Here is a 16,309-nt window from a genome sequence, read left to right on the forward strand (position 1 = left end):
GATTCGGCACTGCGTCGCTTTAACTGACAATTGCGCGGTTGTGAGAGGTTGCACCCAAACAAAATTGGCGTCTTTTTTTTCCCCACAAATAGAACTTTCTTTTGGCGGTATTTGATCACCTCTGCGATTTTTATTGTTTGCGCTATAAACAAAAAAAGAGCGATTTTTTTTTTTAAAAAGCAATATTTTTTACTTTTTGCAAAAAATATATAAAAAAAAGTTTTTTTCCCTCAGTTTAGGCCGATACGTATTCTGCATATTTTTGGTAAAAAAAAAAATCGCAATAAGTGTATATTGATTGGTTTGCGCAAAAGCTATAGCGTCTACAAAATAGGGGGTAGTTTTATTGCATTTTTATTTTAATTTTTTATCTTAATTTTTTACTAGTTATGGCGGTGAACTTCGATTTCTTTTGTGACTGCGACATTATGGCGGACACATCAGACACTTTTGATGCTATTTTGGGACCATTGTCATTTATACCACGATCAGTGCTATAAAAATGCACTGATTACTGTGTAAATGACACTGGCAGGGAAGGGGTTAACCACTAGGGGGCAAGAAAGGGGTTAAGTGTGTCCTAGGGAGTGATTCTAACTGTGTGGGGGCTGGGCTACCAGTGACACGACACTGATCCTGATGACAGGGGGCCGTAGATCAATGTCCTGTCAAAAGACAAAACAGGGAAATGCCTTGTTTACATAGGCATCCCCCTGTTCTGCAGCATAGTGACACAATTGTGGGCCACCGGCGAACATCGAGTTGAGTTGAGTTTGCGGTGCCCGTTCTGCCGACGTATATCGACGTGCAGCGGTCAGCAAGTGGTTAAGAATGAATACCACCTGGTTTGTTGTGATTTGGAATGTGGGCAGAATTGCGATAATCGATTCCAAATCGTTAAGTGTAGGTTAGTTTAAAGCGGATGTGCCACTAAAAAAATATATTAAAAGCCAGCAGCTACAAATACTGCAGCTGCTGACTTTTAATATTAGGACACTTACCTGTCCTGGAGTCCAGCGGCGTCCGCAGCAGAGGACGAGCGATCGCTCGTCACCCTGCTGCTCCCCCCTCCATCCCCGGTGAGGGAACCAGGAAGTGAAGCGCTCCGGCTTCACTGCCCGGTTCCCTACGGCGCATGCGCGAGTCGCGCTGCGCCCGCTGATTGGCTCCCGCTGTGTGCTGGGAGCCGAGTGTTCCCCGCATACAACGGGGGACGGACGGGATGCCAGGAAAAAAACGTCTTTTGCCCGTGTCGTGTGGCCGGAAGTGGGTGCAGATACCTGTCTGTAGACAGGTATCTGCACCCCCCTCCCCCTGAAAGGTGTCAAATGTGACACCGAAGGGGGGGAGGGGGCCGATCGGCGCAACTTCACTTTAGGGTGGAGATCCGCTTTAAGTAGGGTTGTGCCACCTGTCCGGGTTTTGAATCAGTCGGACTGAAACCCGGACACATTATTCAGACCGGGCTGTGGCTCCCCAAGTAACCAAGATAGTGATACACAAATGTGTTGCCGTCTGTGAGTAGCGGGCGGCTGTGTGGGTTCAGGTTCGGCATCAATGGGGGGGGGAATGGCGGTGATGTCAGCAAGAACAATTTGGCCACGCCTACAGTTTGCTGCGGCACGCTATGCGCACAACATTACTACTCTCCTTGGGGCAGCCAAAGGTGTCCCAGGCCGCTAAAGTTTGGCTTGAAGAAAAGGTGGCAACCCTATCCCCAGGCTATACTTTGTTTCAGTGTAAACTATTTGGTGATTTGGATGAAGTTCCCTTTCACCTTGCAGGTGCATCAAGAACTATGTGCAGTACCAGCTGGAAGCCACAGTGCTGCGGGGTGGCAGTAGAGAGCTAGGAGTCATATGAAGAATTCGATCCCGATGGACGGCTTGTTTACGACACAGGTTCACTTATAGAAGCAAGCCGCTGCAAGTATGTATTCCATAATGGAGTACAAAGGACTGAGAGATGAGGGAAGGTGCGGCTATTGCCGCTCCCTCCATGGCAAAGCATCTCACGGTAAGTTTCTGCATTGCTGTCTATAAACACAACAGCTATAGGAGTCAGTCAGTACGAGGTCTCACTAGAACGGAGCACAGCTGTGCCCTCACTCAACATGGCGCCTACAGACTTCCCGGTTAGGAGGAGTAATGATGGCGGGCCAGAATTCAGCAAGGGCGCATGCGTGTAGCCGGCTCGGCTGACGGACAGGGCAGGGAGCAAGATGGCGTCCTCCGGCGGTGGAGTGCTGAGTATCCTGGAGTACTTTGGTGGAGAGTCTGGGAACCGGTGCGGCTATTGTAAGAGTGAAGCCGGGAACGTCTCCCACGGTGAGGAGCCTACGTCACTCCGCTCCCAGCATGCCTTGCCAGCCCTGGAGCTAGGGGGGCATGCTGGGACTTGTAGTTCACTGAAGCTGAATCGTTGCAGCTAGTGGCTTATGTGCCCTGTGTGTTCTCCCTGATTGGGGTGTGACCCCCTAATAATACCTCCATTATAATGAATCAGTCCATACACATACTAACCAAACTACTGTCTACTAACATCTCTTGCTTCTTTATATTGGAAACAGCCAAACGCTTTTTTTTTCGTTTTGGTTAGAGTAATGGGGGGATTTTACCCCCTCAGTGTTTTTTCTTTTTTTCTTTTTCCATTTGTGTCCCCTTAGGGAGATTGCCCTTCACTTCCTGTCCCGTAATCAAAACAGGAAGCGAGAGGAAACCTCGGTTGTCCCCATTTTGTTTGACCATTCTTCCAGAAGAGTTGAAGCTGTTCTAGTTGCAAAGGGTAGGCCAACTCAATATTGAACCCTACGGACTAAGACTGGGAAGCCATTAAAGTTCATATGTGTGTGTAAAGGCAGGCGTCCCAATACTTTTGGTAATATAGTGCTCTTACCATGAGCCACCGCCCGCAGCTTCTGGTAACTGTTTACATCCAGTGCTACTTTTTCTCCTTGATTTCCATGCGTTTGGTGGCTGATTCCTGGGACCAAAACAGGAGCCATTTAGACCCCTTTCACACTGGGGCGTTTTTCGGGCGTTTTTTAGGCGCTTTGGCGTTTAAAAAAAGCCTGTAAAGCGCCTGAAAGAAGCCTCATCTGCAATCCCAATGTGAAAGCCCAAGTGCTTTCAGAGGCCTTTCACACTGCCAGCGCCCGAAAAACGCTGGTAAAGCGCTGCTAAGACCCCTTTCACACTGAGGCGCTTTTCAGGCGCTTTGGCATTAAAAAAAGCTTCCTCAATGGGAAGGGGGCTTTAGGAGCGGTGTATTAAACGCTCCTAAAGCGCTGCAAAGAAGCTGCATGCAGGACTTTTTTTGACGCCCTGCCAGTGCAGCACCTCAGTGTGAAAGCACTCAGGCTTTCACATTGGGATTGCAGATGCAGCTTCTTTCAGGCGCTTTTTTTTAACGCTAAGACCACTTTCACACTGGGGTGTTTTTCAGGCGCTTTAGTGTGAAAGCACTCGAGCTTTCACATTGGGATTGCAGATGCAGCTTCTTTCAGGCGTTTTACAGGCGCTTTTTTTAACGCTAAAGCGCTTGAAAAATGCCCCAGTGTGAAAGGGCCCTTATTCTTTACATTTGTTATTTTAACGTGATATCCAGTTTGAAACATTCAGAAAGTACGTTTTATTTCTCTCCCCTAGATGGCGCATTGTCGGACACCTATGGTACCTCATTGGAGGGATTGTATTCTTTCACCTGTATTGTAATATCTTGTGTGCCTTACTCATTTTTCACCACAAGATGGCATTGTGTGCAATATTCTTTGTTGGATACCATTCTGTGTTTCTCATTGGCTTTTGGGGTTTCTCCCCGCCCTCAACAATCATGGAGTATATAAGACGCAATGACTTTTGGCACTTTCTTCCCCCTAATGACGTCAGTTCTGACGAAACGTGTGGGGACATCCCCGCGCTTTCATGTGGCTGCTGACAGAATTCTAGGAAATGGGTATTTGGTGTTGATTACTGCTTATCCTTATAAAACCTCCCATCAAAATGGAATCCAGCATGATGACATCGCCACCTACTGACGCGTTGTGCCAATCCTGGCCTTCTCAAGGGCTTCTTGGGGATTTTACACTATTATAGCTTAGTGCTCTTTTTTATTTTTTATTACTTCTCTTCAGACTGGTCTGCTGAGTACAATGGGCGTGGAGGAGTGGCATATTCTCTATCCTTGTAGTACCCGTAGAGCAGTGTTTACATCTAGTGGACTTTGGGGGGTCACAATATTTTGGGTCAGCCTTTATGTGTCCCAAGGAGGAGTGGAGATTTATCTCTAAGCACTGACAGACACAATTTGCTTGTCTTGCTTTCACATGTCCATCAACTTATACTTTTAGTATGTATTTTAACCACTTAAGACCCGGACCATTATGCAGGTAAAGGACCAAGCCACTTTTTGCGATTCAGCACTGCTTTGCTTTAACTGACAATTGCGCGGTCGTGCGATGTGGCTGCCAAACACAATTGACCCTCCCCCCCCCCCCCCCCCACAATTTGAGCTTTCTTTTGGTGGTATTTGATCACCTCTGCATTTTTTATTTTTTGAACTATAAACAAAAATAGAGCGACAATTTTTAAAAAAATTCAATATTTTTTACTTTTGCTATAATAAACCCCCCCCCCCCCCAAAAAAAAAAATATATATATATATATATATATATATATATTGTTTTCCTCAGTTTAGGCCGATACGTATTCCTCTACATATTTTTGGTTAAAAAAAACGCGATAAGCGTTTATTGATTGGTTTGCACACAATTTATAGCATCTACAAAATAGGGGATAGTTTATGGCATTTTTCTTAATTTTTTTTTTTTTTTTACTACTATGGCGGCGATCAGTGATTTTTTTTTCGTGACTGCGACATTATGGTGGACACATCGGACACTTTTGGGACCATTGTCATTTTTACAGTGAAAAGTGCTATAAAAATGCACTGATTACTGTGAAAATGACACTGGCACAGTGAAGGTGTTTACCAGGAGGGGGCACTCTAGGGGTTAAGTGTGTCCTAAGGGAGTGTTCTTACTGTGGGGGGGGGGGCGTGGCTGTGCGTGTGACGTCACTGATCGTCGTTCCCTAACACAGGGAACAGACGATCAGTGACAGCCACACTAGAAAGCATGGGGAGAGTTTTTTTTTTACACTCGCCTCTCCTTGTTCTTCCTCTCTGTGACCAGATCGGGTCCCGCGGGAGTGTTCATGGAGGACAGGACCGGGTCGCGAGCGCGCCGGCGGCTGCGCGCTCGCGACCCACAGCTGGGCATCTTAAAGGGGACGTACCTTTATGCCCAGCTGTGCCATTCTGCCGACGTAAATAGTCGTGCAGCGGTCCTTAAGGGGTTAAATGACAGTTCAAATCTATTCACTATTTACTTTTGGATATATTGTTATTATGTTAGCGTTTTCTTGCATGTTGATGTGATCAGAGCAATTATCACGGCATGTTTTCATTCAGTGCTGTGCCTGCACATTGCAGCCCCATAGACTTGTATGAGACCAGAGTAATGCACAGGCACAGCACTGGATGTAAACAATCATCAGAGGCTGCAGGCATCAGTACTTCGTAAGTGTGACGAATCTCGGATACCCCGGCTGGCATCTCCGCCAGACCTGTGTCTCCTGTCCTCCAAATGCACCAGCAGCCGGCAGACTCGCCATAACCAGTACTTAACCCCCAATCACGAGGCAAACCACACAGGTGTTAAGGGTTAAACATGCAGAACATAAACTGTTTATTCAATATAAAACTTAAACCTTTAACCACTTCAATCCTGGGCATTTTTCACCCCCTTCCTGCCCAGGCCAATTTTGAATGACAATTGCGCGGTCGTGCGACGTGGCTCCAAAAAAAAAATGGCGTCCTTTTTTTCCCACAGAGAGAGCTTTCTTTTGGTGGTATTTGATCATCTTGGCGGATTTTATTTTTTGTGCTTTAACCAAAAAACATAATTTTTTTACTTTTTGCTATAATAAATATCCCAATTTAAAAAAAAAAAAATTTCCCCTCAGTTTATGCCGATACGTATTCTTCTACATATTTTTGGTAAAAAAATAATCGCAATAAGCGTATAGTGATTGGTTTGCGCAAGAGTTATAGCGTCTACAAAATAGGGGATAGAATTATGACTTTTTTTTTTTTTTTAACTAGCAATGGTGGTTATCGGCGATTTTTGTCAGGACTGCGATATTGCAGCGGACAGATCGGACACTATTTTGGGACCATTGTCATTTATACAGCGATCAGTGCTATAAAAATGCACTGATTACTGTGTAAATGTGACTGGCAGGGAAGGGGTTAACACTAGGGGGTGATCAAGGGGTTTAATGTGTTCCCTGCGAGTGATTCTTACTGTGGGGGGAGGGGACTGACTGGGGAGGTGACCGATCGGTGTCCCAAGGAACACACCATAGGTCTCCTCTCCCTGACAGGACGTGGATCTCTGTCTTTTGTCTATAGCGTGGCTGCAAAGTGGTTAAACACAGTTAGGGACACCCCCTTTAGGCTGCATTCACACCTAGGCGTAGGCGATTTGCAGCGTTTTTTTACCGCGACAAAACGCAGCGTTTTTTACCGCGATTTTCGCTGGAGGGGTGATTACACATTGTGTAATATGGCCGAACGCCGAAGACGCCTGAAAAAAAGGGTCAGGGACTTGTTTTGAGCTTCAGGCGTTTTGGCGTTCGGCGTGAAGATGTGAACCATCTCCATAGCCGACAATGTTAACTCACCCCTCCAACGTATTGCAGGCTGCAATAGCGGCGGGCGTCGGGCGTGAAAACGCCTAGGTGTGAATGGAGCCTAAGCCTTGACAAAGAGGGGGTAGGGGACAAGGAAGAACCAATGGGAACTCAACATTTGTACATTGAAACAGAAACTACAGTTGAAACGCATAAAGGGATTATGATAAGCAGGCAGCCCCTCTTTACATATCCCCTGCTGGGATGTGTCTCCAGACCTTTTGTCTACATCCCATGACCTAACATAATTAACACAATAACAAGAGAGGGGGGGGTGAAGATGATATATGGACTATCATTACATTATCCCAATGCCATTTTGTCCCCAAGTCTCGTAGCCCCACGCTTTGGGAATACCACCATCTTGTATTTGCCTTTATCAGCTAAAAGTACATTGTTTGTGGAATAAAAGTATATATTTAGCCCAGCCGGGCCAATGGGTTTAGGTAGCCGGAGACAACTCCACGAGCCCAGCCACAGATACCGTATTCACCCGCTTCCGATGAACTGGCGACCACGGACACAAATTTCTGAAGGTGCCATCTTCTTTCTCCAGGTGGTGGGAGACGGCAAATAGCCCTCCAAATCTCCTGTTCTCTACTGGGCCATAGTCTGTGGGTAGTAGGCCAGCCCACAGTCCCTTCCAAAACACACAGTGACAGTGGGTTCTGTCACAGTAAGTATATATCTGGGGGAGGATGGTTTTTAGGTCAGGGCAAAATTGATCAGTGCACTCCTTCTGCGACGTTATGGCGGACACATCGGACACTTTTGACACATTTTTGGGACCATTGTCATTTTCACAGCGAAAAGTGCTATAAAAATGCACTGATTACTGTGAAAATGGCAGTGAAGGGGTTAGCCACTAGGGGGTGCTAAGGGGTTAAGTGTGCCCTAAGGGAGTGATTCTTACTGTAGGGGGGCGTGGCTGGACGTGTGATGTCACTGAACGTCGTTCCCTATAACAGGGAACAGACGATCAGTGTCACTGCCACAGAGAAGGTGTGTTTACACACACCTCTCCCCGTTCATCAGCTCCTGTGATCGTTCGCAGGACACCGGCGGCGATCAGGTCTGCAGGTCCCGCGGGCGTGGTCACAGAGCTTTGGACCGGGTCGCGAGCGCGCCACCGGTAGCGCGTGCGACCCACGGCTGGGCTCTTAAAGGCGACGTGCCTGTGCCCAGCCGTGCCATTCTGCCGACGTATATCGGCGTTGGGCGGTCCTTAAGTGGTTAAACTTTAATAAGAGCTGTTATGTTCTTACCTTCTACTCGGAGCGATCTCTCTATCCCTATGGATAAGAGTATGTAGCGGCTCGTATAACAGACCTGTTAGGAACCATTGGCAGATTTTAGGTTAATTCCACTCTGAGAACTTCTGTCAAGTTTGTTGTATTTTATAATTTGGGTGCATACAGTGCCTTGAAAAAGTATTCATACCCCTTAAAATTTTCCAAATTTTGTCATGTTACAACCAAAAGTGGAGATGTAGTTTCTTGGAATTTTATGTGATAGACCGACACAAAGTGCCACATAATTGTGAAGTGGAAGAAAAATGATAAATGGGTTTTCAACATCTGCAAGTCCTTTTTGGGGATGTCTCTACCAGCTTTGCACATCTAGAGAGGGACATTTTTGCCCATTCTTCTTTGCAAAATAGCTCAAGCTCTGTCAGATTGGACGGAGAGCGTCTGTGAACATCAATTTTCAAGTCTTGCCACAGATTCTCAATTGGATTTAGGTCTGGACTTTCACAGGGATATTCTAAACACATGAATATTCTTTAATCTAAACCATTCCATTGTTGCTCTGGCTGTATGTTTAGGGTTGTTGTCCTGCTGGAAGGTGAACCTCCACCCCAGTCTCAAGTCTTTTGCCGACTCTCACAGGTTTTCTTCTAAGATTGCCCTGTATTCTGCTCCATCCATCTTCCTATCAACTCTGAGCAGCATCCCTGTCCCTGCTAAGGAAAAACATTCCCACAACATGATGCTGCCACCACCATGTTTCGCAGTGGGAATGGTGTGTTCAGGGTGATGCGCAGTGTTAGTTTTCCGCCACACATAGCGTTTCGCTTTTAGGACAAAAAGTAAAATTTTGGTCTCGTCTGACCAGAGCACCTTCTTTCACATGAATGATGTGTCCCCCACATGGCTTTTCCCAAACTGCAAACGGTACTTCTTATGGCTTTCTTTCATCAATGTCTTTCTTCTTGCCACTCTTCCATAAAGACCAGATTTGTAGAGTGCATGACTAATAGTTGTCCTGTGGACAGATTCTCTGTGGATCTCTGCAGCTCATCCAGAGTTACTATGGGGCTCTTAGCTGCTTCTCATATTAATGCTCTCTTTGTGTGGCCATGTCTTGGTAGGTTTGCAGTTGTGCCATACTCTTTACATTTTCAGATGATGTATTGAACAGTGCTCCGTGAGATGTTCAAAGCTGTTTTTTTTTTTCTTATTTTTCTTACAACCTAACCCTGTTTTAAACTTCTCAACAACTTAATCCCTGACCGGTGTGTTTTTTGGCCTTCATGATGCTGATTGTTCACTAAGGTTCTCCAACAAACCTCTGAGGTCTTCACAGAACAGCTGTATTTATACGGAGATTACTTTACACACAGGTGGACTCTATTTACTAATTAGGTGACTTCTGAAGGTAATTGGTTCCGCTAGATTTTAGTTAGGGGATATCAGAGTAAAGGAGGCTGAATACAAATGCATGCCACACTTTTCACATATTTATTTGTAAAAAAAAAGTATGAAAACCATTTATTTTCCTTCCACTTCACAATTATGTGCCACTTTGTGTTGGTCTATCACATAAAATCCCAATAAAATACATTTACATTTTTGGTTGTAACATGATGACAAAATGTGGAAATACTTTTTCAAGGCACTGATGTATAAGGCCTCACACATGGACCTAAAATCCCCGGTGCTCTCCTGTGCTTGGGGAGCCTTGTGTGCCGCGTTCAGCCACCAGTACAAATGAATGACTATTCTGGTAAACGTAGATCAACATTTACCACCAGAATGTACGCCGTTTCTCCCCAAGCATGTGACTTTCTCATTTAGGGGCAAACGCTGATATAGAAGCGATTGCCGTTTACCTGAGCATGGCCACATGTAGCTAATTACTTGAATTGGCAGCTGTAATGCAGCGCATGCTCAGGGTCATGAAAGCGCCTGAGGATTTTACGCTTCAGGACACGAGCTGTTAAATGTCTGTGCGAATGAAGGTTGATTCATTTATTTTTGGTCCTGTTTTCTCAAATTTTTAGCACTGTACATTGCTTCTGTGCTTTTTATTTTGTCTATTTTACTGGAAGTATTGCAATGTTTTCCTTTTTATTTTGAAAGCTGCATCACTGATTGTCTTTTCTAAAAAAAATATTTATGTCTTGTCTGGACAAAAAAAAAGAGAAGAATCTGACACAAAACCTCCCACAGAGTTCCGCAGGAGGATAATACCAGAAGGGGGCAAACTCTGCATACTTAGGAATTCGCTCTCTATTATGGAAATCCATGTTTCTTGTGAATCAAGAGAGCGAAGATCTGTCTGGGGGAAAAAAAGTTTCCCCGTCTTTAACCACAGGGCATTTTCACCCCCTTCCTGCCCAGACCAATCTTTAGTTTTCAGCTCTGTTGCACTTTGAATGACAATTGCGCGGTCATGCAACACTGTACCCAAATAAATCTTTGTCCCCCCCCCCCCACACAAATAGAGCTTTCTTGTGGTATTTGACCATCTCTGTGTTTTTCATTTTTTGCGCTATAAACTAAAAAAGAGGCAATTTTGAAAAACACAATTAGCTGGATTCACGTAGAGTTACGCCGGCGTATCAGTAGATACGCCGTCGTAACTCCGAATCTGGGCCGTCGTATATTTAAGTGTATTGAGATACACTTAAATCTAGCTAAGATACGACCGCCTGCGCCGTCGTATCTTAGATGTCTATTTACGCTGGCCGCTAGGGGCATGCAGGGCTGTGGAGTCGGTAGATAAATGTTCCGACTCCGACTCCTCAGTTTTATGTACTTCCAACTCCCCGACTCCGACTCCTCTGTATTAATATGCAAATGTATTTTATACATTCCTTGAGGGAAAGAAACGCAACCTACCACAGGATTACTGGCTGGGAAGCCAACAGTCTACTGTATTTATTGCACAGTTTAAGCAAAAGACAAACACAATGAAAACAAAGTTTTATAAAAAAAAAATATTAATCAATCAAGTGGCTGGATAGTAGCAGCAGGCATAAACATCAGAAACAGGATCTTTACCAGTTCAAAAATACAAACCACATTATTTGGTTGTTTTAGAACAAAAACAAAGCTTATCTATAATGAACCAAAAACAAAATCTGTAAAACCTAGAAATGGTTTATATTAATCTTGAAATGTAGTTATAGGCTTAGCAAATGCAAATCAATTAAATGTAGAGTTCTAAGGAAGAGAATTGCCTCTGCCAGATCCTCTTTCATAGAGGCTCTTAAGTCGGACTTTATTATTTTTAGGGCTGAAAATAATCTTTCGACACTGACTTGGGTGGGTGGCATTGCAGTAACTATTCTGGCCACATCACTAACGATCTCTGGATAAACAAGGATGGCTTCTTCAACAGTAAGTTTTGATGAGCGATCATACTTTTCAACTTCTTTTAGTGCTTTATAAAACTCCTGTTGGAATTTTTTTATTTGGACACTTACTGGTTCTCTAACATGCGTTCCCTGTAAAAGCAGAACACAACACTATGGAAAGTAGAAGTATTGCAGCTCCTAATTGTGCGTTGCGTGCCATATAGTGAAGCACATGAAAAGCATGCTTCTTCACGGTCACTTAACGTGTTCGTTTTGCGGTTACGTGAGGCACTGCATGCATTGGTCTTTATTCTTACAGTAGAGAAGTCATTAATTATAACTTTTTGTGAATTGGGACATTTAAACTTGCTTTTTTTTTTTTTTATTCCAATCTAAATTTAGTAGGAGTCGGTGCATTGTTTGCCGACTCCGACTCCAGGTACCCAAAATTTCCCCTGACTCCGACTCCTCGACTCCGACTCCACAGCCCTGGGGGCATGTACGCTGATTTACGCCTAGAAGGCGTAAATCAGCGAGATACGCCAATTCACGAACGTACGCTTGCCCGTCGTAGTAAAGATACGCCGTTTACGTAAGGCGTTTTCAGGCGACCGTGACATCCTGGCGGACATATCGGACACTTTTGACACGTTTTTGGGACATTCACATTTATACAGCGATTAGTGCTATAAAACTGCACTGAAGGGGTTAATATGTTTCCTGGGAGTGATTCTTACTGTAGGGGGACTCGCAATGGGAGGAGACGGATGTGTGTTCCTCTGTACTGGGAACACACATCGGCCTCCTCACCTCTGACAGGACATGGATCTGTGTGCAGCGGGCCCTAGATGGCCAGGAAGAAAAGACGTCATATGATGTCCACCCGGAGGGAGGGAGCGTTCCTGCCGGGATCATATTATTATGGCCCGGTAAGGAAGGGGTTAAACTAGAATTTGCTTTCCAAGAATATACATTTGGCATATTGATTTAAATTTGTGCAATAGACATAAGAAAGTAGTCTGATGTTTGATCCCCCTGTGACGTGGGATCCAACTTCTGCACTACTTTGATCTGACTTTGACACGACTTTAATGCCACAGTGTAAAAGTCCTATCAAAGTCTGACTCCAAAGTTGTACTAAAAATCGCAGGACTCTGGAGTCTGCTTGGTGTGAACCAAGCCTTTAATCATAATTGGCTTGCTGGAAATGTTATTTTGCAAAATAGCGTGCACCCGGAGCATGATGGGACTGTGACGTCACAAGAGGCCTATATAAATCGGTGCGAGCCGCGCACACGGCATTACAGCGGGAGGAAGCGACGTGTCAACATCGAAGAAGAGAGGCAGAAGGCGACAGAAGCCCGGGAGGGGGCCGCTGTAAAAGAGCTAAAGAAGAAAGCGCCCCCCCTCCACCTGCAGAATACGTCGAAGAAGCCCGGGAGGGGGCCGCTGTAAAAGAGCTAATGAAGAAAGCACCCCCCCCGGCGGAAAAGAACCAGATGGAGGTGAAGACCAGGACCCCCGCAGAAGACATCGAAGAAGCCCCCCCTCGTAAAAGAGCTAAAGAAGAGAGGGGGGGGGGGGCCCGGAGCTGACTAATAAATTACTTTTAAAAACCCTGTGTAGTGTGTTTTTTAAAAGAAATTCCGCCAGGTGAATGGGTAGGGGTACGGGCATACTCATTCACCTAGGGTGGGGGGGCCGGGATCTGGGGGGCCAAGGGGCTCCCAGATTCCGATAAGCTCCCCTCCCGCATACCCCGACAACCAATGGCCAGGGTTGTCGGAAAGAGACCCTGTCCTCATCAACATGGGGACAGGTGCTTTGGGGTTGGGGGGGTCACAGGGCGTCCCCCCCTGCCCCAAAGCACCTACCCCCTCATGTTGAGGGCATGCGGCCTGGCACGGTTAAGGAGGGGGGAGGGACTCGCTCGTCCCTTTTTATAGTGAGTACAGAAAATCCTATTTTTAAAACACGTGGTGAGAACACACCCCATTGACAAAAGCCAATTTATAAAGTAGCTCACAGTTTGAATGCCTTTTATTTCTAATATATATAATTATAGAAAAGCATCTGGTATGAAAGAGGTCTTGGGATAACGCTACATACAGGATATGTTACACCTCCTTCTCCTTAATTGTATGGGGGCTATTCATTTGTCACTCTTATGGCTTATGTGGATGGATTTATGACTTCAGTGCAAATAATGAATTTTCTTTCTCCTTTTTTGTGCTTGCAGGCATGTGGGCACACTCCCTCACTGTTCAAGATTACCAGGATCTGATAGACAGAGGATGGAGAAGGTACATTGAATGGGTGATGTCTTCTTCATCAATCTTTGCTCAATTCCTTTAAAGTTGTATTCAGTATTCTTCCTGCATAATTACATCTTCCAGTGTTCTTCTTCTTTTTATGTAGGTATCTGTACATCAGGGTCTGCACTTCCTACCCACCCCACTTCCTGTCTGAGCATACTCCCTAATCTTGTGTTTATGACAAGGATATACTTGGCAGCTTCTCTGCGGTGATACATGACCGCCCGATGGCTCCCCATCTCTCAGGGGATAATTAAAGCAGGCCTGCGTTGTTCATTTTCTGGCCATGTGTTGAACATATTACACAAACATTGACGGGTTTCTTTTTCCCATTGAGGTCAGGGAGGATGTGTGCGCTTATTTCTAGAATGTGACCGTGAAACAAGCAGAAGAGTAAGAACTACTCCAATGTAGTTTTCAGAGAGGGTTTTTCACAATAAATCGCTTTGCAGAGTGTCAGTGACAATGGGTCAAAGCATCCAGTGAGAGGAGTCCTAAATGGCCCGATAGATTTAAGCTTGTAAATGGAGAACTTTTTTTTCTTTTGTTTTCTTCTTCTTTTTTTTTTTTTTTAAAGTGGGTATCGCATTAGAATTTTTAGTTTTGGCAAGAAAAAAAAAAATGGAAATGTGACTGTTGGGTGCACTTTTTATTTGTGTGTGTTTATAATTTTTTTTTAATTCCTTAATACTTTGGATGTGGTACCCCTTCCTTACTGACATCCCTCTAGCCTTTTGGTATACGATGTACATTTGTAAACACAAATGTTACATGTGTATGGCCATTTTGTTTTTGTGCAGGATCTTGCTAGCAGCTGGCTTTCAGTTCATGTTCTTTAGAAAGCAGCCACAGCCTGAGTAGATCAGCCTGTCCCATACCAGAATGCTGCAGAGTGGGACATTTGCATTGGTTTCCCTGTAGAGGTCCAACCCCTTACCCTCTTGAGTCAATGCTGTTAATTGTGCGGTGAAATCATAAATCGGCCTTGTCACCCTTTTACATGGGCATCTTGTTTTAAATGGACTTTATAACTAAAGGCAAGACTTGTGGAGAGGGATTAGAACATATGTCAGGCTGTCTGTGCCCCTAAAAAGGTTCACCCTCTCAACATATCACCTTTACGGTTATTGAAAGTGAAAATGTCAAATTTTGGGTTCTCGCCAGAACAGGAATACAGAGGAAATCTTCCAATGGGAACATTAGTTCTGGTGACAACTTCACTTTGGAGGAATTTATTCATGCTTCCTATTGTGGTAATGGGACAGGAAGTGAAGAGAAATCCTCCCAATAGGACAAAGATGGCAAAAGAAACCTGATGGGTTATACTGGTGGGGATATACGCTTACTCTATTAAAAAAAAAAAAAAAAAAAAAAGTTTATCTATAGTTTTACTTTGAGTTAAAAGCAAACAAATCAAAACCCAACTCCAATTTAAATGTTTAAGCAGTTATAGCAACAGGACTTTTTGGTTTATTATGGGAAAAAGGTTTAAACTATATGAATAAAAGTTGATCATTGTAAGCACCCGTGGCAGTTTTTTTTCTTTCTGACACCTGCACTTGTCACGTTTGCTGGCCAGCTTGGTCTGAATATAAATTTGGAGAACAATAAATGCAAATGTAAATAAATAAGGAATTCATATATATCGAATACTGTAATTTCAGATATAGAAGTGTTACTAAACCCATAACACATAACACCAGGCTGTATGTGCAGAATAGCAAGCTTGTTATACTCACTGTGGAACCTAAGGGGTTAATCCTGTATATTGTGTGAAAAGACATGGCTCTGTGATGGACCTCACTGGATGGGCTCAGGAAAGCTTCCAAAAATTACGGTCTGTGAACACAGTTTGCCTTGCCATCCCAAAATTGTGTAAAAAGCCTGTTTGATCCTGTCTTCTCTGATCCTCCCCTAGAGTATTTTTTTCTTCTTGGGAGGGTGCATGTGATCAGCACTGTCCAAACTGAGGGTCAGGATGCTGCAGCCTCATAGGACAGTCAGAGTAGAATGAAAAGTCTGCTATATACTGCTGATGAGAAAAGGTTTATATTTACTAAAATAATTGCATTTCTACGTTGTGTACTGTGAGAGACCAGATATAGTGCCTGCAAGGTCCGTTAACATCTTGTTTTTTTTCAAATATGTAATTTTTATTAATGCCCAACCCAACATGGCTAAGACAAATCGGTACAAACATATACAACAGGGACATTCAGAAAACAAATAGCAGGGAGAGGGAATAAAGAGAGAAGGGGGGGGGGGGGGAGACATCATCAACAATATCACAAGGAGGAGGGGCGAGGTAGGGGTCTTGCACAATCTCAAAAAACTTAGTGTATATCAAATCAACTAGTACCTCATTATGTGTCACCCCTGGGCCATAGGACCCTGCTAACAGTGAGACCTTCATGCAACAACAACAAAGGTCCACAAGCCCCGGTAACTTCACGCCCCCAGCCATCCCCCACCCCCCCAGGCGGAGCTCATCTCCGGGAACCAGGTGGGGGGCAGGAGGGGAGGGGCGGGCCCCCGGTGCAGAAAGGATGGGGGGGGTCCAGGGAATGAATAGGGAGCGGGGGGAGCAGTCACGGGAAGGGCCCTTGAACATCTTAAGGGTGAATTTACACTATACAGCCCACAAATTGCAGAGCAGCTGG

The 16,309-nt window shown here is 44.7% G+C and overlaps 1 protein-coding gene across 4 annotated transcripts in view; it reads left to right on the plus strand.

Annotated features, from left to right (window-relative positions):
* Positions 1-1,843: 1,843 nt before the first annotated feature.
* ATE1 (arginyltransferase 1) overlaps positions 1,844-16,309 on the plus strand; it is a 117,027-nt gene continuing 102,561 nt past the window's right edge. For 3 of the 4 annotated variants that reach the window (XM_040361953.1, XM_040361954.1, XM_040361956.1), the window contains exons 1-2: positions 2,177-2,327; positions 13,574-13,637. In XM_040361953.1, coding sequence (XP_040217887.1) covers positions 2,222-2,327; positions 13,574-13,637 — 170 coding nt within the window. In that variant the 5' untranslated portion in view covers positions 2,177-2,221. Of the gene's footprint in view, positions 2,017-2,176; positions 2,328-13,573; positions 13,638-16,309 lie in introns of those variants that run through there. The other variant, XM_040361955.1, reaches the window with a different exon arrangement.

The sequence above is a fragment of the Rana temporaria genome, chromosome 8 (genome assembly GCF_905171775.1).
Source record: "Rana temporaria chromosome 8, aRanTem1.1, whole genome shotgun sequence".
In the NCBI taxonomy this organism is placed as follows: Eukaryota; Metazoa; Chordata; class Amphibia; order Anura; family Ranidae; genus Rana; species Rana temporaria.